This window comes from Salvelinus alpinus, chromosome 39, assembly GCF_045679555.1.
Source record: "Salvelinus alpinus chromosome 39, SLU_Salpinus.1, whole genome shotgun sequence".
Taxonomy (NCBI): domain Eukaryota; kingdom Metazoa; phylum Chordata; class Actinopteri; order Salmoniformes; family Salmonidae; genus Salvelinus; species Salvelinus alpinus.
Window position 1 is genome coordinate 6,944,181 of NC_092124.1, and position 25,388 is coordinate 6,969,568.

The 25,388-nt window shown below is 43.2% G+C and overlaps 1 protein-coding gene and 1 long non-coding RNA gene across 7 annotated transcripts in view; one reads left to right on the forward strand and one right to left on the reverse strand.

Moving 5' to 3' along the window:
- The window catches only part of stra6l (STRA6-like), a 26,484-nt gene continuing 1,096 nt past the window's right edge, over nucleotides 1-25,388 (reverse strand). Inside the window, exons 1-18 of one of the 6 annotated variants that reach the window (XM_071387973.1) lie at nucleotides 20,916-21,051; nucleotides 20,497-20,611; nucleotides 18,000-18,100; nucleotides 15,263-15,393; nucleotides 14,365-14,485; nucleotides 13,007-13,052; nucleotides 11,467-11,592; nucleotides 9,607-9,680; nucleotides 9,182-9,293; nucleotides 8,901-9,054; nucleotides 8,306-8,381; nucleotides 8,082-8,163; nucleotides 7,927-7,975; nucleotides 6,511-6,628; nucleotides 6,082-6,201; nucleotides 2,178-2,341; nucleotides 1,219-1,377; nucleotides 1-641 (exon numbers count right to left, since the gene is read on the reverse strand). In XM_071387973.1, coding sequence (XP_071244074.1) covers nucleotides 391-641; nucleotides 1,219-1,377; nucleotides 2,178-2,341; nucleotides 6,082-6,201; nucleotides 6,511-6,628; nucleotides 7,927-7,975; nucleotides 8,082-8,163; nucleotides 8,306-8,381; nucleotides 8,901-9,054; nucleotides 9,182-9,293; nucleotides 9,607-9,680; nucleotides 11,467-11,592; nucleotides 13,007-13,052; nucleotides 14,365-14,485; nucleotides 15,263-15,393; nucleotides 18,000-18,100; nucleotides 20,497-20,611; nucleotides 20,916-20,986 — 2,070 coding nt within the window. In that variant the 5' untranslated portion in view covers nucleotides 20,987-21,051 and the 3' untranslated portion in view covers nucleotides 1-390. The other 5 variants (XM_071387975.1, XM_071387978.1, XM_071387976.1 and 2 more) reach the window with 5 other exon arrangements.
- Nucleotides 21,003-25,388, forward strand: part of LOC139566717 (uncharacterized) — a 9,088-nt gene continuing 4,702 nt past the window's right edge. The window contains exon 1 of the long non-coding RNA XR_011673134.1: nucleotides 21,003-21,786. This is a non-coding gene — a long non-coding RNA (uncharacterized lncRNA). The remainder of the gene's footprint in view (nucleotides 21,787-25,388) is intronic.

Sequence of the window (25,388 nt, forward strand, 5' to 3'; positions counted from 1 at the left end):
ACTGGTACTGTATATTTTTTTATTATGATTTTTCAGGGAGTGCTGTAGCACCCTCAGCACCTCTACTTCCCGCGGCTATGTGGCCTACTAAAAACAAACAGACCATTATGAGGTAAAAAGCATAACTGTGTCCATTTGTCCTGTCATCTTTCACAGTAGGAGTAATTATGTAGGTATTTCCCAAATTTACAATACATTAATCATATTATTCATCACATACAATACAATACATTGTAAGAGCTTGGCCTACAGAAGAATTGGCCTGTAGTATCAAATGTAGCATTCATGAGCCAAAACGTGTCCTCGAAATGTGTGTAGGTCTACTAAATGTTATATCATAGTATTGTACTACACTATTTCAGGCTGCGCGTGTATAAACCCTGAGCAGAATCAGTCAGTTAACGCCTGCCCATTGGTCATCGTCTGATCTGATGTAACTGTAGCGGCTGTGGCCGTCATCTCTGGTGCCTGTCCCATCTGTTCGATCTGAGAGGCCAGCAGCCAGGCTTGGACCACAGTGTCCTGGTGGTCAGTGGGATTAGAGGAGGTCCTGTTCTTCCTCAGGAGGATCAGTCGTGGGTTCTTCATCAGGGTGTAGAGGAGCATCCATCGCCGCCTGGCCCGGCTTCCACGGGCTGAATCTACAACACAGTGGTATTAGAGAGAGACTGACATTGTCTACAAAATATTTATTACGTGTCCTAGTGTTCCTATTTCAGGTCTCTAATGTCACTTGTGTGAGTTGTGGGGCGTCCAGGATCTGCTAATTTGTCTCTTTTGATCAAGTCTGTGTTGGGCTACTGAGGTTTGCAGTGGTGGAAAAAGTACATAATTGTAAAGATACCTTAGTAGAAAATTACTAAAGTAAAAGTGAAAGTCACCCAGTAAAATACTACTTGAGTTAAAGTCTAAAAGTATTTGGTTTTAAATATACTTAAGTATCAAAAGTAAATGTAATTGCTAAAATATAAATAGTCATGTAAAATACAGATATCCCAAAAAACGACTTAAGTAGTACTTTAAAGTATTTTTATTGAAGTACTTTACACCACTGGAGGTTAGTATGATTTGTGCTCTCAGAACCTTCTAATCGCTCAAGGACTATTTAGTCTAATACACACTCACATGATGAGAAACTTCAACCTAGAGTAAATTATATTTTAAACAGCCCATTATTTGATCTGCAGCTGTGTTCATGACATCTTGATGTTAACTGACCTGGCGAAGATGTGTTGTTGAACGTGGAGTAGGATGCTGCCTCTGTGGTCCTCTGTTGTTTCGCCATGGTGTTGGACAGGAGAAGATGGCAGAAACACACCATGACAGGGTTGTTGTGGTAGTGGTCTGCAAAAATCATCCCGATCCAAGTGCTGTAACCTAAAATAGACAGTCAAAGAGTTACATTCTATATGACATGTACTTTCCACACAATCTTTGTCCTACAAATCCTGTGAAATGCTGCCACCTTCTGTATACATCATATATTACAGGCCCTGCGATAGACTAGAGCAGTGTTTCCCAACCTTGGTCCTGGGGCCACTCCCCTGGATGCACGTTTTGATTTTTGCCCTAGCACTACACAGCTGATTCAAATATCTAACTCATCATTATGCTTTGATCATTTGAATCAGTTGTGTAGTGTTAGGGTAAAAAACTAAAGGTGAACTCAGAGGTGGTGTGGGGGGGGGGGGGCAGGACCGAGTTTGGGACTAGCGTCCTGTCCAAGGGGTGTACTTGTACACATCAAGCTGCCACACTCTACAGCAGTGGTAGGCAACCCTGGTCCTGGAGTGCTACAAGCACTTCATGATTTGGATTTAACCGACCTGGAAGACCAGGTGTGTTGAATTTAGGCAATCACTGAACTGATGAATTAGCTCAGTTGGTCAGGTGTGGTGCCTAGTTGGAACAGAATCCTGCAGGACTGAAGACATTCCAGGAACAGGGTTGCCTACCCCTGCTCTACAGAAAGGAGAGATAGGCTCCTGCTCCTATGAGTCGTTCTGGCTGGCTACGCACTTATATTACAGTGATTGAATCACCTGTTTGTGTATAGCTGCACCTGTATGAGTTTAACGGAAAAACTATGGGCTTTAGTTAGAGCCTTTAATTAGAGTTTTTCTTGGTCAGGTGGTCAGGGAAAACTCTCTGGGCCCTAACTAGGTCACTAAACTGACCAGGGTCCATGGACTCGTATCCCCTCGGCATGATGGTACGGTCGATGCGTGACACCAGCCAGGTGCCCACCACACAGCTGGTCAGCAGACGCAGGATGCAGTTACTCAGGCCCATCACAACGTTGTAGAAGAAGAAGAAGTAGTTGAAGTTGTGGAACGCCTTCCTAAAAGGGGAGATACCATAGAGTGCCATGTCAACGTACACTGTGTATACCAAACATTAGGAACAGCTTCCCGATATTTCGCCCTCAGAACAACTTCAATTCATTGGGCATGGACTCTACAAGGTGTCGAAAGTGTTCCACAGGGATGCTGGCCCATGTTGACTCCAATGCTTCCCACAGTTGTGTCAAGTTGGCTGGATGTCCTTTGGGTGTTGGACCATTCTTAATACACACAGGAAACTGTTGAGCGTGAATAACACAGCAGCGTTGCAGTTCTTGACACAAACCGGTGCGCCTGGCACCTACTATCATATCCCATTCAAAGGCACTTAAATCTTTTGTCTTGCCCATTCACCCTCTGAATGGCACACATACACAATCCATGTCTCAAGGCTTAAAAATATTTTTTTAACCTGTCTCCTCCCCTTCATCTACACTGATTGAAGTGGATTTAACAAGTGACATCAATAAGGGATCATAGCTTTCACATGGATTCACCTGGCCAGTCTATGTCATGGAAAGAGCAGGTGTTCTTAATATTTTGTATACTCAGTGTATGTATTTCCTGATATGTATGCAGAACATGCACTGTCAAAGTGGGGTCACGGCATGTGTGTGTGTCTGTGTGTGTGTTTGTGTGTATTCTTGCGTGTTCTTGCGTGTGTTCTTGCGTGTGTGTGCAAACAGCTTGACTGCACATTGTCTTTGCCACACATTTATGCGTTATGAAGCTCAGCTAGTCCTGGTTTGGGTGAAATGCTGTGTGTCAACCCATAAAATCTCCTCAAGTCTGTGACCAGAGGCATATAAGATTAACTTGTAAATACTGGTTGTGTTTAACGCTTCACATTAGCTTGTGGGCATTAGCGTTCAGGTGAGAACCACTATTATTAATCCCCAGTGTTAACCCTGGGTTTAAGAAAAGCTTACGTAACTAAGGTAAACTAAAATAAATTGCTCTGGGTAAAGAAAAATACTTGTGAAAAGATCTTATGATGTAAACCAGGAAATCCAATATTTGTCCCAATGTTGACCTGTGCAGTATGATATGTACAGTACAATGGAAGCTGCTGAGGGGAGGATGGCTCATAATAATGTCTGGAACTGAGCTAATGGAATGGCATCAAACACATAGAAAACATGTGTTTGATACCATTCCACTTATTCCGCTCCAGTCATTACCTCTTGTGGTACAGTACACACGCACAGTACCAGTTAAAAGTTTGGACACCTACTCATTCAAGGGTTTTTCTTTATTTTTACTATGTTCTACATTGTAGAATAATACTGAAGACATCAAAACTATGAAATTACACACATGGAATCATGTAGTAACCAAAACAAATCAAAATATATGTTATATTTGAGATTCTTCAAAGTAGCCACCCTTTGCCTTGATGACAGCTTTGCACACTCTTGGCATTCTCTCAGGTAGTCACCTGGAACGCATTTCAATTAACAGGTGTGCCTTGTTAAAAGTTAATTTGTGGAATTTCTTTTCTTCTTAATGCGTTTGAGCCATATTATGGCAAGAACAGCTCAAATAAGCAAAGAGAAATGACAGTCCATCATTACTTTAGGACATGAAAGTTAGTCAATGTGGAACATTTCAAGAACTTTGAAAGTTTCTTCAAGTGCAGTCGCAAAAACCATCAAGCGCTATGATGAAACTGGCTCTCATGAGGACCACCACAGGAATGGAAGCTCAGAGTTACCTCTGCTGAAGAGGATAAGTTCATTAGAGTTAACTGCACCTCAGATTGCAGCCCAAATAAATGCTTCACAGAGTTCAAGTAACAGACACATCTCAACATCAACTGTTCAGAGGAGTCTGTGTGAATCAGGCTTTCATGGTCGAATTGCTGCAAAGAAACCACTACTAAAGGACACCAAAATTAAGAATAGACTTGCTTGGGCCAAGAAACAGGAGCATTGGACATTAAACCGGTGAAAATGACGGATCACCACCTCAAGCTGAACCTCGGCAAGACGGACCTGCTCTTCCTCCCGGGGAAGGACTGCCCGTTCCATGATCTTGCCATCACGGTTGACAACTCCATTGTGTCCTCCTCCCAGAGCGCTAAGAACCTTGGCGTGATCCTGGACAACACCCTGTCGTTCTCAACCAACATCAAGGCGGTGACCCGTTCCTGTAGGTTCATGCTCTACAACATTCGCAGAGTACGACCCTGCCTCACACAGGAAGCGGCGCAGGTCCTAATCCAGGCACTTGTCATCTCCCGTCTGGATTACTGCAACTCGCTGTTGGCTGGGCTCCCTGCCTGTGCGATTAAACCCCTACAACTCATCCAGAACGCCGCAGCCCGTCTGGTGTTCAACCTTCCCAAGTTCTCTCACGTCACCCCGCTCCTCCGCTCTCTCCACTGGCTTCCAGTTGAAGCTCGCATCCGCTACAAGACCATGGTGCTTGCCTACGGAGCTGTGAGGGGAACGGCACCTCCGTACCTTCAGGCTCTGATCAGGCCCTACACCCAAACAAGGGCACTGCGTTCATCCACCTCTGGCCTGCTCGCCTCCCTACCTCTGAGGAAGTACAGCTCCCGCTCAGCCCAGTCAAAACTGTTCGCTGCTCTGGCACCCCAATGGTGGAACAAACTCCCCCACGACGCCAGGTCAGCGGAATCAATCACCACCTTCCGGAGACACCTGAAACCCCACCTCTTTAAGGAATACCTAGGATAGGATAAAGTAATCCTTCTAACCCCCCCCCCCCCCCCCTTAGAGTTAGATGCACTATTGTAAAGTGGTTGTTCCACTGGACATCATAAGGTGAATGCACCAACTTGTAAGTCGCTCTGCTAAATGACTTAAATGTAAATGTAAAAATGAAAATCTGTCCTTTGGTCTAATGAGTCCAAATTTGAGATTTTTGGTTCCAACCGCCGTGTGAGGTTTGATGGTGTGGGGGTGCTTTGCTAGTGACACTGTTGGTGATTTATTTAGAAGTCAAGGCACACTTAACCAGCATGGCTACCACAGCATTTTGCAGTGATACACCATCCCATCTGGTTTGCGGTTAGTAGGAATATCATTTGTTTTTCAACAGGACAATGATCCAACACACCTCCAGGCTGTGTAAGGGCTATTTGAACAAGGAGGAGAGTGATGGAGTGCTGCATCAGATGACCTGGCCTCCACAATCCCCCAACCTCAACCCAATTGAGATGGTTTGGGATGAGTTGGACCGCAGAGTGAAGGAAAAGCAGCCAACAAGTGCTCAGCACATGTGGGAACTCCTTCAAGACTGTTGGAAAAGCATTCCAGGTGAAGCTGGTTGAGAGAATGCCAAGAGTGTGCAAAGCTGTCATCAAGGCAGAGGGTGGCTACTTTGAAGAATCTCAAATATGTTTTGAATTGTTTAACACTTTTTCGGTTACTACCTGATTCCACACATGTTATTTCATAGTTTTGTGTCTTCACTATTATTCTACAATGTAGAAAATAGTCAAATTAAAGAAAAACCCTTGAAAGAGTAGGTGTGTCCAAACTTTTGACTGGTACTGTAAATGTGGGTGTTTTATCATGTACCATGTCCTCCCTTGAAATCCTTTAATTAAGGAACTGTTAAGCATTCCTCTTTCTTTGTGTGAACGTTCCAAAGAAGTGCACTAACCATAGATTGTAACTGGGTAGAGTTGTGATGGGTGAATGACAGGTGACCAGTAGGCTAAGGTGAACGTTAGGTCAAGAGGAATGGCCTGTATTACATAATACCGCACCTGTTGTTGAGTGCCAGAGGTTTCTTCCTGTCTGACGGTGAGATCTTGTCCTGAAGGAAGAACACTTGGACCAGCAGCACCTGTAGTATAACCAATCCTATAACGATACCTATGGTCAAACTGATAGAGAGAACGTTACTTCATACAGGATAAGGAAACTCACACTGCTTGGATATGCATATATACCAGGGAATATGTTACGTCGACGCACAATGGGTAAAGAAATACCAGTGATCAGGGACATTTTTTCATATGAACTGAGAGGCTCCTTGAAAATGTTTTATTTCTGAATAGTTAGAGCCTGTTTAAAGCAGTGAAAGGGCCGGTTTCCCAAATCCAGATTAATGCTAATCCTGGACTTAAAAACACTTTCAATGGAGATTCTCTGTTAATCTGGGTCTGGGAAACTGTCCCATAGGGTACACTTACAGAATGGTTCCCATGTTGGTCAACATTTCCAACACTCTTCCATTTTGGATGGGGAGGACAACTCCGTAGGTAAAGAGCAACGCAAAGACGAACTGGACAAAGTGAACAATTAGAAAACCTGGAAGAAATTGGAGAACTTTCATATAGAATGCATTTATTTATCTTTTACCAATCCAATAAATAATTATTCACGGTCACCTCCAAAATGATTGGCACCCTTGATAAAGATGAACAAAAAAGACTGTAAATAATACAAATACTGCGCTATACTGTATCCCCCCCAAAAGTGACAATTGCATACTTTTATACTAATACAAAAAAAATGTTTGATCCAAAAAAGATACCTGTCAATATTATTAGCAACCCTGAAGATTATTATAAATAAAATCAAACTAAATAAAATCTGCATTAACATTCTACTTTTTTTTAAAGTATCTCAGTTTAAGGAACTGTATTATGGCCTTCCATGGCTTGCTATTTCACTGGGGTATAAAAATGAGGTAACACACGTGCAAAATCCCTTGGTCATCCATCACCATGCAGAAAGGCAAATAACTCACAAATGAAAAGAGACAACTGGTTGTTGACTTTCATAAATTAGGCAATGGGTACCAAAAAAACCCTGAAAAACCAAGTATACCACTTACCACTATTAGGGCAACAATTACAAAGTTTAAAACCACTGGAAATGTGGTAAACTTGCCTGGTAGAGGACCCAAGTGTATCTTGTCCCCACACACAGCGAGGAAGATGGTTCGGATGGCATCAACAAATCTTGGGGTCACCAAGCCTCCAACTCAAAAGTTAGACGCCAACTCCATGCCAATAGGCTATTTTATTGAGAGCAAACAGCAAATGTAAACTCCTGTTGTTTGCTAAACGGCATTGGCACTTGGATTGGAACCGGGTGCAATGGCCATCGCAGTCTCCGGACTTGAAACCCATTGAAAACCTGAGGTTTGAATTGAAGAGGGCAGTCCATAAGCGCAGACCAAAGGATATCAAGGATCTGGAAAGAGTCTGTACGGAGGAATGGTCTAAGATCCCTACCAATGTATTTTTCAATCTCATTAAGCATAATAGGAGAAAGGCTTAGTGCTGTTATCCTTGCAAGGGGAGGGCGCACAAAGCGTTGAAAACAGGAGTGTAAATCATTTTCACAGATATCTTTTTGAGATTTAATTTTATTACTTAACCAAAATATTTTTCTCTGAGCAATTGTATTAGCATAAATTAGTATTTTGTTTATCATATAATATATCTCTGTATTTTTATTACTTATTTTCTACAGTATTTTTTGCTCATCTTTATCAAGAGTGGCAATCATTTTGGAGGTGACTGTTTATGTCTCATCCTATATATCTCCTTATAAGTATGTATTGTATGGGCTGAAAGGAAGAGGAAAGGTTGTCTTACCCCACAAAGTAAATGCTATTTGCCATCCGGAGTATCTTGTGATGGCAGCCTGTATGTAATGTTACAAAATATGACTCTTAAATATTTTGACACTACAAATAACATTCCCAATCATTCTGTGGAACATTCTGGAATTGGAACGCGCTGCTACTCACCACACTGACTGCAGAATTGGGATTATGGAACTTCTCAGGAAGAAAGCTCTTCTCCCCAGCCCACAATCTCTTCAGATGTTTCCTGTGACAGGGCGAAAATTATAACAGCAATACTAACAGATACTGTTAATAATACTAACAGATCATACATCATTTACATAATCTATACTGTGTATATACAGTATATGGAATATTTTGGAATAACTGCATCAAACAGGACATACCGGTAACATGCTAACACATGGAATGTGTATGACACAGACGTTAGGCTGGCAAAGATGGTTGTGGCTAGCCAGGACTCTGGAAAATCAAACAAACAAGCTAATACGTGAACTATGCAGACTGGTGAATGATAATTGTACAGATATTCGGGCAAACTCTGCACTCTTTGAAAAAAGAGTTCCAAAAGGGTTCCGAAAGGGTTCTTCGGCTGTCCCTTATGGAGCTGTTCCCTATGGAGCTGTCCCCTATGGAGCTGTTCCCTATGGAGCTGTCCCCTATGGAGCTGTCCCCATAGGGAGCTGTCCCCTATGGAGCTGTCCCCTATGGTTCCAGGTAGAACAATTTGGGTTCCATGTAGAACCCCCTGGAACCATGTAGAACCAGATAGAACCCTCTGGAACCATGTAGAACCAGATAGAACCCTCTGGAACCATGTAGAACCAGATAATTCTACATGGAACCCAACAGGGTTCTTCAAAGGGTTCTCCTATTTGGACAGCCGGAGAACCGTTTTAGGTTCTAGATAGCACCTTTTTTCCTAAGAGTGTGGGTGCGGCAAGGATGCACACACACAATAGTCTAAACCATGCTCCTTACTTCTGGCAACGTTAGTGAATTCCTCAAATTGGGGGATCATGGCTACAAATATCTCTGTCTCATTGCAGGAAAAAGCCAGCTTCTTCAGTTGGTCTTTCAGAACATCCAATCTATCAAACGCATAGTCACTGAGACTATAGTCAGCCAAAGTCATCTGTGGAAGGAGAGACGCACCCAAAGCACACAGTCAGAAGCACACAACAATATGTCAACTAAAATACATCAAATAAGTGTAAAATAACACATGAAAAACCTAATCCCTCCCATATAACAAGGCTAACCGTGTATAAGCCAATCAGGGATATGATGGATGTGCCGATCATTCTGTTAGGGAACTTGAAGTGGGGATCCCAGTCATAGACCCTCCTCTGGAACCAACTGGTCTCCAGTTTCCTATCAAAACGATTCCGGAATTTAACGAAACCATTCATAACACTCCATGAAAAATCTTTAAGACACACAACCAGTTCATGCTGAATGATTGCATGACCAACAATGAAATGTGAATGATTGTCACGTGTTGAACATAGTTGGCCTAATTTTGAAACCAGGCCAATGGTGGTGTATTTATCAATGGTGTGACAGGCTGTTACCAATGATTTACTTTTATATAACCACAGAATATATCATATTTATATGTATGGCTATGGCTATGGCTGTATGTAGGGCTAGTGATGAGCCAGTGTTTCTCCTACTGTTGTCCTACCGGTCAATAGGGCTCCTCCTCAACAACCTCTGTACATGCTTGGCCTGGTGACACTGGATTAGCTGCTCTTGGTCCTGAAAGAAGATTCTTGTCAACAGACAAACTCATCATTCATTGGATGGTTGCTCCTCAAAGTCGGGCATGTCTAAAGACCTTTTGGCATGCTAAAGACCAGTAATGCTAACCTAGACCTCTTCCCTTGTAGTGACGGCAATTTTTTGGGGCATGATCTGAAGTTCATGATATCTATAGTTGAAGTCGGAAGTCTACATACACTTAACTTGTTTTTCAACCACTCCACAAATTTCTTGTTAATAACAAACTATAGTTTTGGCAAGTCGGTTAGGACATCTTCTTTGTGCATGACATAAGTAATTTTTCCAACAATTGTTTACAGACAGATTATTTCACTTATAATTCACTGTATCACAATTCCAGTAGGTCAGATATTTACATACACTAAGATGACTGTCTTCAAACAGCTTGGAAGATTCCAGAAAATTATGTCATGGCTTTAAAAGCTTCTGATAGGCTAATTGACATAATTTGAGTCAATTGGAGGTGTCCCTGTGGATGTATTTCAAGGCCTACCTTCAAACTCAGTGCCTCTTTGCTTGAAATCATGGGAAAATCAAAAGAAATCAGCCAAGACCTCAGAAAAAAAATGGTAGACCTCCACAAGTCTGGTTCATCCTTGGGAGCAATTTCCAAACGCCTGAAGGTACCACGTTCATCTGTACAAACAATAGTACGCAAGTATAAACACCATGGGACCACGCAGCCGTCATACCGCTCAGGAAGGAGACGCGTTCTGTCTCCTAGAGATGAACGTACTTTGGTGCAAAAAGTGCAAATCAATCCCAGAACAACAGCAAAGGACCTTGTGAAGATGCTGGAGGAAACAGGTACAAAAGTATCTATATCCACAGTAAAACGAGTCCTATATCGACATAACCTGAAAGGCCGCTCAACAAGGAAGAAGCCACTGCTCCAAAACCGCCATAAAAAAGCCAGACTATGGTTTGCAACTGCACACGGGGACAAATATCATACTTTTTGGAGAAATGTCCTCTGGTCTGATGAAACAAAATCAGAACTGTTTGGCCATAATGACCATCATTATGTTTGGAAGAAAAAGGGGGAGGCTTGCAAGCCGAAGAACACCATCCCAACCGTGAAGCACCATCAGCATCATGTTGTGGGGGTGCTTTGCTGCAGGAGGGACTGGTGCACTTCACAAAATAGATGGCATCACGAGGCAGGAAGATTATGTGGATATATTGAAGCAACATCTCAAGACATCAGTCAGGAAGTTAAAGCTTGGTCGCAAATGGGTCTTCCAAATGGACAATGAACCCACGCATACTTCCAAAGTTGTGGCAAAATGGCTTAAGGTCAACAAAGTCAAGGTATTGGAGTGGCCATCACAAAGCCCTGACCTCAATCCTATAGAAAATTTGTGGACAGAACTGAAAAGCAAGGAGGCCTACAAACCTGACTCAGTTAAACCAGCTCTGTCAGGAGGAATAGGTCAAAATTCACCCAACTTATTGTGGGAAGCTTGTGGAAGGCATTTCACATTCTTAAAATAAAGTGGTGATCCTAACTGACCTAAAACAGGGATTTTTTACTCGGATTAAATGTCAGCAATTGTGAAAACCTGATTTTAAATGTATTTGGCTAAGGTGTATGTAAACTTCCGACTTCAACTGTAAATCTCATTTGAATATGAGTCATAAATAACACAAGTATGTATTTCATCATATCTGATATGCGCTATTGAGATTCATTTCCCCATTTCACTAACACAAGTCCTCAAACGGATGTGCTAACAACTATTTCTCCAACTGAAATTCTCACCTCAGTTTCAAGCTGGAGTCGAATCCGAACAGCTTTGACCAGCATGTACGTGAACCGCCCCAGGAGGAAGACGAGAGACAAAATGGTCGGCCACTGGTAGACTAGCTTCTGGTGACTACCCAGTATCTACAGAGTACATGTTCAAATTCACATGGCAGTCATAGACACAGAAATACATAGGCCACAGCTACTGTAAAGAGTGATGAATGACTTGGAAAATATGGTCAGGGATATAGCATTTGAATGTAGTAAGTGAGAGGAATAACTCATTTGGCATGTGTGATAAAGATATATTATTGAATGCAATAACATCACATACTGTACTGGGAACTATATGTGAGATGAATGGCTTGGGAAATATGCTAAAGGTCATACAGTGTATAAGCATTTGAACGTAATGACAATGCTAATAAACGGATGTAAACCTGCTTTGTGAGTGGTATTAGCATCAACGACAGGTATTCAATGCCAATAAAGTTAGGATAAGACATATTTTGTCTGCTATTCAAACAGGCTTTTCTGTTTTTCTGTGCTAACATGCCAGGATGTCGGTAACACAAAATGGATTCAACACATTCTATCACACAATCATCATATTGGTAGTTTGTCACCCCTTCCCAGAAGAGTGCATATCCATTTTTATTTTCACCTTGATAAGTGCTACAGTCAGAGGCGACCCGTCATTCAAGGCAGGTGGGGTTTTGAGCCCCAGATTTTTTGTTGTTTTATTACAACTTATTTCTTTTTTGGGGGGGGTGGGGGGCTTGCCTGTTTGGCATGTTATTTTGGCATTAATACGTGTCACATATCAGTTTGCAAACAATGTAAAACATCTATATCACTGAGTTAATAAAGGTGCATACAAACATGGTCTCTTTTTTGTTGTCTTGAGTAAGGCAGCTCCAAAATGGAGGTGTTTCAGCCTAGCTCAGTGCTTTCAGTGGTGGGGCAAGCCAGCAGAAAATACGGAGCGTTGCGCAGTGATTAGCTCAGTGTTCTATCACTCATGGGTGACTTTACGTCACTGCCAAGAGTAAGAGGAGACATTGACAATTCTAGCCTTTCGGCTGCTGCCATAGAAGTGCCCATCCAAGAAGGCTCAAGGTCCTTGGCCACAGATAAAATGACGTCAAATCACATTATTTTTTAAAGGCAGTAAAGGAGGCTGAATTAACTGTTTCACTGCCAGACAAGGCTCCGCTGATAAGTCAGGTGTAGCAGTGGTAAGATGTTGGGACTGCTGTTTGGACAGCTTTATGTAGGCCCTTTGTGGGCACCGTTTGTCACCGTTATAGTGCAATTCATGTATTGTTTAGTGTTGTGTTGTGTATTGGCTTTACTGGCATGCATCCCACTTTTTTTTTCTTTGCCCCACAAAGATTTACATGCTAAAATCACCACTAGCTACAGTACTCTTGCTTGCAAGCAGTATATGTTGCTAAACCTCATTGCTATATCAGCCTGTTATACCACATTGTTTGAAGTATTCTGAATGGCGAGGGTAAACGACTATGTGTTGGCTTGTTGAGTACTCACCTACCTTACCAGTGGGACACATCACTGTATCCCACAGCGTGATGATTATCCTGCAAATAAAAACCAACCAGGCTGTTATAGGGAGTCCTTAGATCAATGCTACTTATTCAGTAAGCTGGGCAATTCCTGTAATGACTAAATCAAGCTGTCTACGGGTACAGTGCTGTGAAAAAGTATTTGCCCCCTTTCGGATTTCCCCTGTTATTGCATATTTTTTTCAACCAAAACCTAACATTAGATAAAAGGGAACCAAATAACAAAAAAATAAATACTTATTTTATTTATATAAATAACAAAGTTATGCAACATCCAATGCCCCTGTGTAAAAAGTAATTGCCTCCTTACACTCAATAACTGGTTGTGCCACCTTTAGCTGCAATGACTGCAACCAAATGCTTCCTGTAGTTGTTGATCAGTCTCACACTGCTGTGGAGGAATTTTGGCCGACTTCAAAACAGCTTTTTTCCCCCCAAAACTGCTTTTTTCAGTTTTCAAGCATGAACTGCTCGTTTCAAGTCCTGCCACAACATCTCAATTGACTTTGACTTTCTGGACTTTGAATAGGCCATTCCAAAACTTCAAATTTGTTGCTTTTTTACCATTTTCATGTGGACTTGATTGTGTATTTTGGATCATTGTCTTGCTGCGTGACCCAGCTGCACTTCAGCTTCAGCTCACAGACAGATGGCCTGACATTCTCCTGTAGAATTCTCTGATACAGAGCAGAATTCATGGTTCCTTCTATTAAGGTAAGTCATTCAGGTCCTGAGGCAGCAAAGCATCCCCAAACCAAATTGTAGATAAAGGGAACTACCACCACCATGCTGGACCGTTGGTATAAGGTTCTTACTGTGGAATGCAGTGTTTGGTTTTCACCAGGCATAATGGGACCCATGTCGTCCAACAAGTTATACTTTTGTTATACATTTGTCCATAGAACATTCTTCCCAGAATCTTGATGATCATCCAGGTGCTTACAGGCGCTTTTTGGTAAACTTCAGTAAAATTTTGGGATGAGATGGGTCCCATTATGTCTGGCAAAACCATACACTGCATTCCACAGTAAGAACCTTATACCAATGGTCAAGCATGGTGGTGGTAGTTCCCTTTATCTAAAATGTGATTTTGGTTGAATATCTAATAACATGCAGCATAAAAAATATGCAAAAATATAGAAAACCAGAAAGGGGGCAAATACTTTTCACAGCACTGTAAGTCCCTATAGAGCCAGGAGATATTCGTCCTGGCCATGTGCCCTGCCTGACCAGAAAAAACCCTGACCCTGACTTCAACCGGTCAGGTCTCAGGGTCGGTAAAAACTCCTGACCCTACGTCATGACATCACATCAAACGTGCACTCACCATGTCAAAGAGTAGATGATTCCCAGAACAGCCCCAAACTCTCGGCAAGGGGTTGACAGACACGCAAAGAAAGGGAAATAGGCCAGGCCCACCTCGAGAGCACCCATAAGGTACACAAAAGCTGCAAAGACAAAGGCAAGGTTTTGCTTGTTTTGAGAGCAGTGCACATATCATTGTCACTAGGGCTATATGGTCAGGAAAAACTCCCAGCCCTAACCATTATCAATGCTACAGTGCACAATACAGCAAACAGTGGCATTCATGAATCAATCAACTACTCTTCCTAGGTTCCTGCCTTTCTAAGGAGTTTTTCCCAGCTACCGTTGTCACGGATCCTTGTTCCAATGTCTGTTGGTCGTGTGAGTACCTGTGCTGTGTTGTTTTGGCTTTCGTGCCGCTTGCATTGTGCAGATGATTACGGGTCTCGACCCGTGTAGTATCATTGTGCGCTTGTGTATTTAATCAAGGTACTCCTCGCTTTTTTGTTTGGGTTTCAACCCTGTGTTTTGTATACGTGTTTGTTTGGTCTTCGTCCCCGTGCATTTACATGGCACGCTGTAGTTTGGGTCAATAACAAACCCTATTACGCATTCCTGCGCCTGTCTCCCGATCCTTTATACCGACGTGACAACCGTGCTCTTACATCTGCATTGCTTGCTGTTTGGGGTTTTAGGCTGGTTTTCTGTATAAGCACTTTGTGACATCTGCTGATGTAAAAAGGGCTTTATAAATACATTTGATTTGATACTAGGGAGATGAGAAACCCAGCAGGTATTGAGATCCCCCTGAGGCTCTAATGTTGCCTGACACTCCTGCTACACTGGTGTTACACTCACTAAACAACATTCTGACACACCCCTGTTCAGTATTCCATTCACTCAGAAACATTTTGAATTACCTTTGGCCCAGGGTGGAACGTTGAAGGTCATGTAATTCTCTGAGAAAAGAAGCAAGACACTGGAGGATACAGCTCCGAAGGCAAACCCATAGGACCATCTGTTACTGAGGTTCTCCATGAGGTCCAGAGGCCTGAGAGGGAGGGGGTAGTAATAGGAGTATGTTTGTATCTATGAAGAGTGTTCAAATCTTCTATCACACCCTATCCCTCATGTAGTGCAGTATTTAGGGCCAGAGCCACACATCCTACTCCCCATAAAGTGTAGTACTTTTGATCAGAGCACATACCCTACCCCAAGTAGGGTGCATTTTTGCATGTGAGCTCTCACATTTTTTTAACATGTTTTTTTACAATAACATAGTTTGGGAGTTAGAGAAACTTGGATTTTTCGCTACCCTCCACAGCATAATCTTTACTCCAGATCAAAACTCCAAGCCTACAACCTAATTTTGGACACACCAGATACAACTTCAATTAGCACTGAGGCGTGAAGTGAAAGGTGTCGAAGACTCTGAGCCCAACACATGGCAGGAGACTCACAGGCTACCCCTCCCAAATCCAGAGGCCTTGAAGCACCCTCCTGCTATTCAGAGACCATCCACTGGCATTTTCTACAAGAAATCTGCCTCCAGAAAGAAAGCTTCTACCAAGTGGGTGTGAGACCTACTCCAGCTGCCTGCTGCACTGCTGCTTCGATTCCACCTGGCGATCTGTTCACCATCTGCCCTGGCTTGTCTCCCCCTGTCTGGTACAGGTACCACCACCACACTCCCCCCTCTCTACCGAGCTTTCATTCGTCTCCAGCACACAGGCACTGTTGGGCGAGTGACTCTGAACTTACAATGGCTAGCACCAAGTCGTTTATTTTCTTTCTTGTGCATTTTGCTATTTTGCTATTTGCCTCATGACTCCTGCATGCTTTGTTGACTATGAACTTTCTTGTTTACCGTACCGTGGGTCAGACTATGTTTGCTCCCACATTCGGACTCTGACTCTATTGGTTACACAGACTTTTGGCCCGCCATCCTATTCTAACCACCTCTCGCCTGTTTTGTTTCATGTTCCCTGATGAAATTGCTGTATAATATGATCCTGTTGAAATCTGATGCACATTCAAATGTCATAAATCAACACTTTAGAGCTCTCCCTGTCCTCTGCCGTGCCTTGATTGTATTACTGTTGATATCTGGAAAGCTTTCTTAGTGTCCAACAAGCTTTCTCTGCCCTTCACCTTGTTCTGAACACCTCCAAAACAAAAGTAATGTGGTTTAGTAAGAAGAATACCTCTCTCCTCACAGGTGTGATTACTACCTCTGAGGATTTAGAGCTTGAGGTAGTTACCTCATACAAGTCCTTGGGAGTATGGCTAGACGGTACACTGTCCTTCTCTCAGCACATATCAAAGCTGCAGGCTAAAGTTAAATCTAGACTTGGTTTCCTTTATCGTAATCGCTCCTCTTTCACCCCAGCTGCCAAACTAACCCTGATTCAGATGACCATCCTACCCATGCTAGATTACGGAGACGTAATTTATAGATCGGCAGGAAAGGGTGCTCTCGAGCAGCTAGATGTTCTTTACCATTCGGCCATCAGATTAGCCACCAAAGCTCCTTATAGGACACATCACTGCACTCTATACTCCTCTGTATACTGGTTATCTCTGAATACCTGTCACAAGACCCAATGGTTGATGCTTATTTATAAAACCCTCTTAGGCCTCATTCCCTCCTATCTGAGATATCTACTGCAGCCCTCATCCTCCACTTATAACACCCGTTCTGCCAGTCACATTCTGTTAAAGGTCCCCAAAGCACACACATCCCTGGGTCGCTCGTCTTTTCAGTTCGCTGCAGCTAGCGATTGGAACGAGCTGCAACAAATACTCAAACTGAGTTTTATCTCAATCTCTTCATTCAAAGACTCAATCATTGACACTCTTACTGACAGTTGTGGCTGCTTTGCGTGATGTATTGTTGTCTCTACCTTCTTGCCCTTTGCGCTGTTGTCTGTGCCCAACAATGTTTGTACCCTGTTTTGTGCTGCTACCATGTTGTGCTGCTACCATGTTTTGCGCTGCTACCATGTTGTGCTGCTGCCATGTTGTGCTGCTGCCATGTTGTGTTGCTACTATGCTGTGTTGTCATGTGTTGCTGCCATGTTATGTTGTCGTCTTAGGTCTCGCTTTATGAGTGCTGTGTTGTCTCTCTTGTCGTGATGTGTGTTTTGTCCTATATTTTTATTTAATTTATTTGTATTTTTAATCCCAGCCCCCATCCCCACCGGAGGCCTTTAGCCTTTTTGGTAAGCCATCATTGTAAATAAGAATTTGTTCATAACTGGCTTGCCTAGTTAAATGCACTATATAGAAAGCATTACAGATTTAGGATCCTAATTTAATCACCCTTTTGTTGCTGAGAATGTTCCTGCACAGCAGGAAATGCAAACTTGTAGAGTTTTCAAAGTTTAAAAAGGCTTCTTTAGTTGGTAATTTCCACTTTAAAATGTCAGATTTAATTTGCCCTAATGAAAAATGGATCAACCCCGACAAAAGCATAATCATTCACATTTCCTGTTGCTGCAGGATTATTTGTCTGCTGTAGCAAACTGGCTAAGATCCTACATTTGTATATTGGGAATAGGATGTGATTTGAGATGAAAACCAGTGTGTGTTTGTCTCTACCTTTAAGGGTCAGTATGGGTTGACTGGTAAAGGGTCAGGGGTTACAGTGTGACTCACACAACAATGCCAAAGCGGTTGTTGAGAAAGGGGAGCTTCTCATCAATGGGCAGGTGTCTGGATCTCCTCTGCAGGGCCGACAGCACAACCACGATGACGAACTATGTAGAATATACAAAAGAGAGCAAAGACTAGGGTTGCAAAATTCCAGAAACTTTCAATAAATTCACTGGTTTTCCCGAAATCCTGGTTGGAGGATTCCCGGAATCAGAAGGGAATAAGCAGGATTTCTGGGAAACCAAGGAATTTATTATTTAAATATCATTTATATTTCCTTTGAGGGCTTTTGTTCCATACAGGCTTCCTTCTTCTCACTCTGTCATTTAGGTTAGTATCGTGGACTAACTACAATGCTGTTGATCCATCCTCAGTTTTCTCCTATCACAGCCATTAACCTCTGTAACTATTTTAAAGTCACCATTGGCCTCATGGTGAAATCCCTGAGCGGTTTCCTTCCTTTCAGGCAACTGAGTTAAGAAGGACATCTGTATCTTTGTAGTGACTAGGTTTATTGATACACCATCCAAAGTGTAATTAATAACTTCACCATGCTCAAAGGGATATTCAATGTCTGCATTTTTTCTGCCAATAGGTGCCCTTCTTTGTGAGGCATTGGAAAAAAGAATCTGCGTTAGATATTCACTGCTTGACTGAGGGATCTTCCAGATAGATGTATGTTTGACTACCTCATCTCTGTACCCCATTCAAAAGTCATGTTAAACACTATTATTGCACACAGAGCGAATCCATGCAACTTATTATGTGACTTGTTAAGCACAGTTTTACTCCTAAACTCATTTAGGCTTGCCATAACAAAGGGATTGAACACTTTAATTTGTAAAAAATTCTAAAAACATAATTCGCTTTGACATTATGGTGTATTGTGTGTAGGCCAGTGACACAAAATCTCAATTTAATCCATTTTAAATTCAGGCTGTAACAAAGCAAATTATGGAAAAAGTCAAGGGGTGTGAATACTTTCTGAAGGCACTGTTGAATACATGATAATTTGTCAGAAAAATAGCATTGTCTTATTACATAAGCATGTCTGTAGCAAAAAAACACAGTTGAACAGAATATATCTTATGTTGATGTACTACACTATCTAGAACCTAAAAGGGTTATTCAGCTGTCCCCGTAGGAGAACCCTTTGAAGAACTCTTTTTGACTCCAGGATGACCCCTTTAGGGTTCCATGTAGGACCCTTTCCACAGAGGGTTCCACATGGAACCCAAAAGGGTTCTACGTGGAACCCAAAAAGGTTCTCCCTGGAACCAAACAGAGTTCTCCTATGGGGACAGCGGAACCCTTTTTTCTAAGCATGTAGTGTTACTGGCATCAGTGGATGTTGGTAACACTTTACTTGACACCTAGTGTTATAACACGTTATGATATGGTCATAACAGCTGACATAACTTGTCATAACCTGTCATAATATGGTCATAACATATAACACATATATGTAGACCTGATGTGACATAGATTGCGTTATTTTATGGCTGGTTATGACACCTACAAAAGATTGTCAAAACCAACAAAACTTACCACACAATGCAAAACATTCCATTACACCATAGCCTACTTGTCAAAAATATTTATATGTAATATAACATTTTCTGAAATTGACCATATTGAATTATCATTGTATTTGTGCACACATTGATGTCAGACATGCACCTACCCCAATGCTCTGTTGACTGGGATGAATGCACTCACTCATTCATATATCTTTATGTACATCTTCTTTATCCCTTTACACTTGTGTGTATAAGGTAGTAGTTGTGGAATTGTTAGGTTAGATTACTCGTTGGTTATTACTGCATTGTCGGAACTAGAAGCACAAGCATTTCGCTACATTCGCATTAACATCTGCTAACCATGTGTATGTGACAAATAAAATGTGATTTGATTTGCAGGAGCAGATTTCAGGAGCAGGAAAAGACCCCCTCTTTTTGACTGATGACTGACATAAGGGCATGTACGTGACAGACCTATCTGGCTTACATCATTATGATCATACTGGTCATAATGCTTCTTGACAGTGTCATAAAGTGTATTTTCTTAGTCCAAGTAAAGTGACACAGGATGGTCATAATGCTTCTTGACAGTGTCATAAAGTGTATTTTCTTAGTCCAAGTAAAGTGACACAGGATGGTCATAATGCTTCTTGACAGTGTCATAAAGTGTAAAAACACGACTTTAAAGAATTCATTACAACAACAAAGGATTTAAGAAACAAACTTTCAAAAGGAATCTTCTTGGCAGGGAAAAAACACATTTGAATAAATGTGGGTTTGACACTCATGTGTAGATGTCACAATCAGCCATAAAATAACGCAATATATGTCACAACAGGTGTAAATATATGGGTCATGACAGTGTTATGATCATATTATGACAGGTTATGGCAAGTTATGGCAGCGGTTATGACATATAATGACATGTTTATAACTGTATCATAACGTGTTATGACGCTAGGTGTCAAGTAAAGTGTTACCTGGATGTTAATGTGCTGTTTGGGGACACAGAGACCCCTTACCGATGGAATGAGAGAATAGTGCAAGAAGAGGTCCATGGATACACCACTGTCACAGGTCTGGTTAGGAGAGCCCCTTCAAGACAAAAATTAATCAACAATTAAAAAAGGGAAGTGGACTTTCAGACTGAATAATACATTTCCGCCATGAACAAATTAGTAAGATGTACATATTTACAGTTATCAAGCATCCCTTAAGAACTGATACAGTAGTTCGACAAAATTTGAGTTGCACTCACATGTTGCCTCTTATCATGATGAAACTACTTTCAACGAGCAAGGGAGTAACATAAAAGAGAGTTCTTAAAAGCGACAACAGAAAGTACTCTCTACTGATATCTCTCAAAGCCCCGTTTCCTAGTTGCGGTCATGTGACGTACCTTTGACCCCAAACTTCACAAGTGGCACCTTGTGCTCCCTTACTGACTGATATGTTACCGTGCGATAGCATGGTCAACAGAGAGCCCAGTAACAGATAACCATGGCATCGATTCCATTCAGGTTTTCTCCCTCCAAAGGATAGTTATTTTCCTGTGAGTTTATCATTACCAAGCTCGTCACTCGTCTTCACTGTAAAATGAATTATTGTATGGGCTATTTTTCAACAGTGCTTTGAGGAACAGTAAGAAACAAAAGGTGTTATTTTGAGGAAGCAGTGCTTTGACGGTTGAGTGCTTTCGATATACTCTGTCATTTAGGTTAGTATTGTGGAGTAAATCCAATGTTGTTGATCCATCCTCATTTTTTCTCCTATCACAGCCATTAAACTTTGTAACCTTTTTAATGTCACCATAGGAGTCAAAGTGAAACCACTGAGCGGTTTCCCTCTCAGGCAACTGAGTTAGGAAGGACGCCTGTATCTTTGTAGTGACTGGGTGTATTGATACACCATCCAATGTGTAATTAATAACTTCATCATGCTCAAAGAGATAATCAGTGTCTTTTAAAAAAGTAATATACAGTACCAGTCAAAAGTTAGGACACACCTACTCATTGAAGGGGTTTTCTTTATTTGTACTATTTTCTACATTGTAGAATAATAGTGAAGACATCAAAACTATGAAATAACACATATGGAATCATGTACGAGAACCAAGTACAGGGAGTGAACATTTAATGAAACACGGAGAGGAACAGAATACGGACAGCGCCTGGACAGAGGAAAACAAAACGACAATAATACTGACACAAGAATCTAACCGAGGAACAGACAGATATAGGAGGGGCAATCAACAAGGTAATGGAGTCCAGGTGAGTCCAATGAGTACTGATGCACGTAATGATGGTGGCAGGTGTGCGTAATGAAGGGAAGCCTGGCGCCCTCGAGCGCCAGAGAGGAGGAGCGGGAGCAGGCGTGACAAAGTAATTTAAAAATCATGTTAAACACTATTGTTACACAGAGAGTAAGTCCATGCAACGTATTATGTGACTTGTTAAGCACAGTTTTACTCCTGAACTTATTTAGGCTTGCCATTATCAAATGGTTTGAATACTTATTGACTCAAGGCCTTTCAGCTTTTAATTTTTAATTAATTTGTAAAAATGACTAATAACATAATTTCACTTTGACATTATGGGGTATTGTTAGTTGTCCAGTGACACAAAATCTCAAATTAATCCATTTTAAATTCAGGCTGTAACACAATTTTTTTTGAAGAATTCAAGGGGTGTGAATACTTTCTAAAGGCACTGTAGTTACAAGAGATAATTATAGACTAACACGTGACAATAACTGAATTAAATATGTTACTTCTGGTTAACACCTGTTGTCACGTTCTGACCATAGTTCTTGTGTGTTTTGCTTGTTTTAGTGTTGGTCAGGACGTGAGCTGGGTGGCCATTCTATGTTGTGTGTCTAGTTTGTCTGTTTCTATGTTTGGCCTAATATGGTTCTCAATCAGAGGCAGATGTTTTGTGTTGTCTCTGATTGGGAATCATATATAGGTGGCTTGTTTTGTGTTGGGGTTTGTGGGTGGTTGTTTCCTGTCTCTGTGTTTTCTCTGCACCAGCTAGGACTGTATCGGTTTGCCAGATTTTGTATTGTTAAGTGTTCTCTGTTTATCATTTAATTAAACATGTTGAGCACTGGCTACGCTGCGTGTTGGTCCGATCCCTGCTACACCTCCTCTTCTCTTGAAGAGAAGGAAGGCTGCCGTTACAGAACCACCCACCAAACTCGGACCAAGCAGCGTGGCTACGGGCAGCAGCAGCAGCAGCAGCAGCGGCCCACTACACAGGACTCCTGGACATGGGAGGAAATTCTGGAGGGAAAAAGAAACTGGGCTCACATTGGAGAATATCGCCGCTCTCGTGAAGAGATGGGGGCAGCTAAAGCCCAGGAGCGGTGGTATGAGGAGGCAGCACGGAAGCGTGGCTGGAAGCCTGAGAAGAAACCCCAAAAATGTCTTGGGGGGGGGGTTAAGGGTAGTGTGGCGAAGTCAGGTAGGAAACCTGCGCCCACTTCCCATGCTTACCGTGGAGAGCGGGAGTACGGGCAGACACCGTGTTATGCGGAAGAGCGCATGGTGTCTCCTGTACGTGTGCTTAGCCCGGTGCGGTACATTCCAGCTCCACGTATCGGCCGGGCTAGAGTGGGCATTGAGCCAGGTGCCATGAAGCCGGCTCAACGCGTCTGGTCTCCAGTGCGTCTCCTCGGGCCGGCATACATGGCACCAGCCTTACGCATGGTGTCCCCGGTTCGCCAACACAGCCCAGTGCGGGTTATTCCACCTCCCCGCACTGGTCGGGCTACGGGGAGCATTCAACCAGGTAAGGTTGGGCAGGCTCGGTGCTCAAGGGAGCCAGTACGCCTGCAGGGTCCGGTATATCCAGCGCCACCTTCCCGCCCCAGCCCAGTACCACCAGTGCCTACACCACGCACCAGGTTTCCAGTGCGTCTCCAGAGCCCTGTTCCTCCTCCACACACTCTCCCTGTGGTGCGTGTCTCCAGCCCAGTACCTCCAGTTCCGGCACCACGCACCAAGCCTCCTGTGCGTCTCCAGAGCCCTGTACGCACTGTTCCTTCTCCCCGCACTCGCCCTGAGGTGCGTGCCTTCAGCCCGGTACCACCAGTGCCGGTACCACGCATCAGGCCATTAGTGCGCCTCGAGAGTCCAGTGTGCCCTGTTCCTGCTCCCCGCACTAGCCTTGAGGTGCGTGTCTCCAGTCCGGTACCACCAGTTCCGGCACCACGCACCAGGCCTACTGTGCGCCTCAGCAGGTCAGAGTCGGCCGTCTGTCCAACGCCGCCTGCACTGCCCGCCTGCCCAGCGCCGTCTGAGCTGCCCGTCTGTCCCGAGCCGCTAGAGCTGCCCGTCTGTCCCGAGCCGCTAGAGCCGCCCGTCTGTCCCGAGCCGCTAGAGCCGTCCGTCTGTCCCGAGCCGCCAGAGCCGTCCGCCAGTCAGGAGCCGCCAGAGCCTCCCGCCAGCCATGAGCCGCCCGCCAGCCATGAGCCGCCCGCCAGCCATGAGCCGCCCGCCAGTCATGAGCTTCCCTCCAGTCATGAGCTGCCCTCCAGTCATAAGCTGCCCTCTCTGTCCTGAGCTACCATTCGTCCGGAGCTATCTCTCTGTCCTGAGCTACCTCTCTGTCCTGAGCTACCTCTCTGTCCTAAGCTGTCTCCTCAGTCTGATGGGGCCCTTTGTGAGGATTCCTAGGCCAAGGTCGGCGGCGAGGGTCGCCACTCAAAGGACGCTAAGGAGGGGGACAAAGACAATGGTGGAGTGGTGTCCTCGTCCAGCACCGGAGCCGCCACCGCGGACAGATGCCCACCTAGACCCTCCCCTAGAGTTTTAGGGGGTGCGTTCGGAGTCCGCACCTCAGGAGGGGGGTACTGTCACGTTCTGACCATAGTTCTTGTGTGTTTTGCTTGTTTTAGTGTTGGTCAGGACGTGAGCTGGGTGGGCATTCTATGTTGTGTGTCTAGTTTGTCTGTTTCTATGTTTGGCCTAATATGGTTCTCAATCAGAGGCAGATGTTTTGTGTTGTCTCTGATTGGGAATCATATATAGGTGGCTTGTTTTGTGTTGGGGTTTGTGGGTGGTTGTTTCCTGTCTCTGTGTTTTCTCTGCACCAGCTAGGACTGTATCTGTTTGCCACTTTATGTTATTTTGTATTGTTAAGTGTTCTCTGTTTATCATTTAATTAAACATGTTGAGCACTGGCTACGCTGCGTGTTGGTCCGATCCCTGCTACACCTCCTCTTCTCTTGAAGAGAGAGGCTGCCGTTACACCTGTTCCCTTCCCGTAAAGGGAATGCATCTGTCTGCGTCTTCCGGCACATACAATCATGTTTATTCAATATCAATCAATATCCACAGTAAATCAAATACAGGAAAATAATAGTTTCTCTCAACCATAGCCCAGTGGTGGCTGGTGCCGCTAGAAACTAAGAAGGCAAGATACCGATACTGTCAGGTTTGTTCAGAGGCTTGTTAACAGGTTGGTTTTTATGTGACGTTAAAGTGCCTCACAAAAGACATAAGGTTGGTCAATTGTTGTTTTGTAGTCTGATGTCAAATGTTGGCAGAAAAACTGGCCTGGCAGGTCGAGCGTATCAATGAGTGTGGTGGGGAAGCTTGTTACCAGTAAACTTTTGTGTTGTAGCCTGTGATTCACAGCACACACCGGTGAGATGGTGAAAAAACTATTCTGCAGACTTTTGCTTTTAGGTCTCTTATATTTCTCAGTATATTTCTGGTACTTAAATGTTACTGAATCGAGTATGAATGCTTTGCTGTCCAGTTTGAAGGATAACCAAAGTGAAGATGGATTTAAAAAATCAGGAGTCTATTATAGAGTTATGCGCTTGCAGTCAGACTTCGGGAAAGAACAAATAATGAAAGAAAATAGTA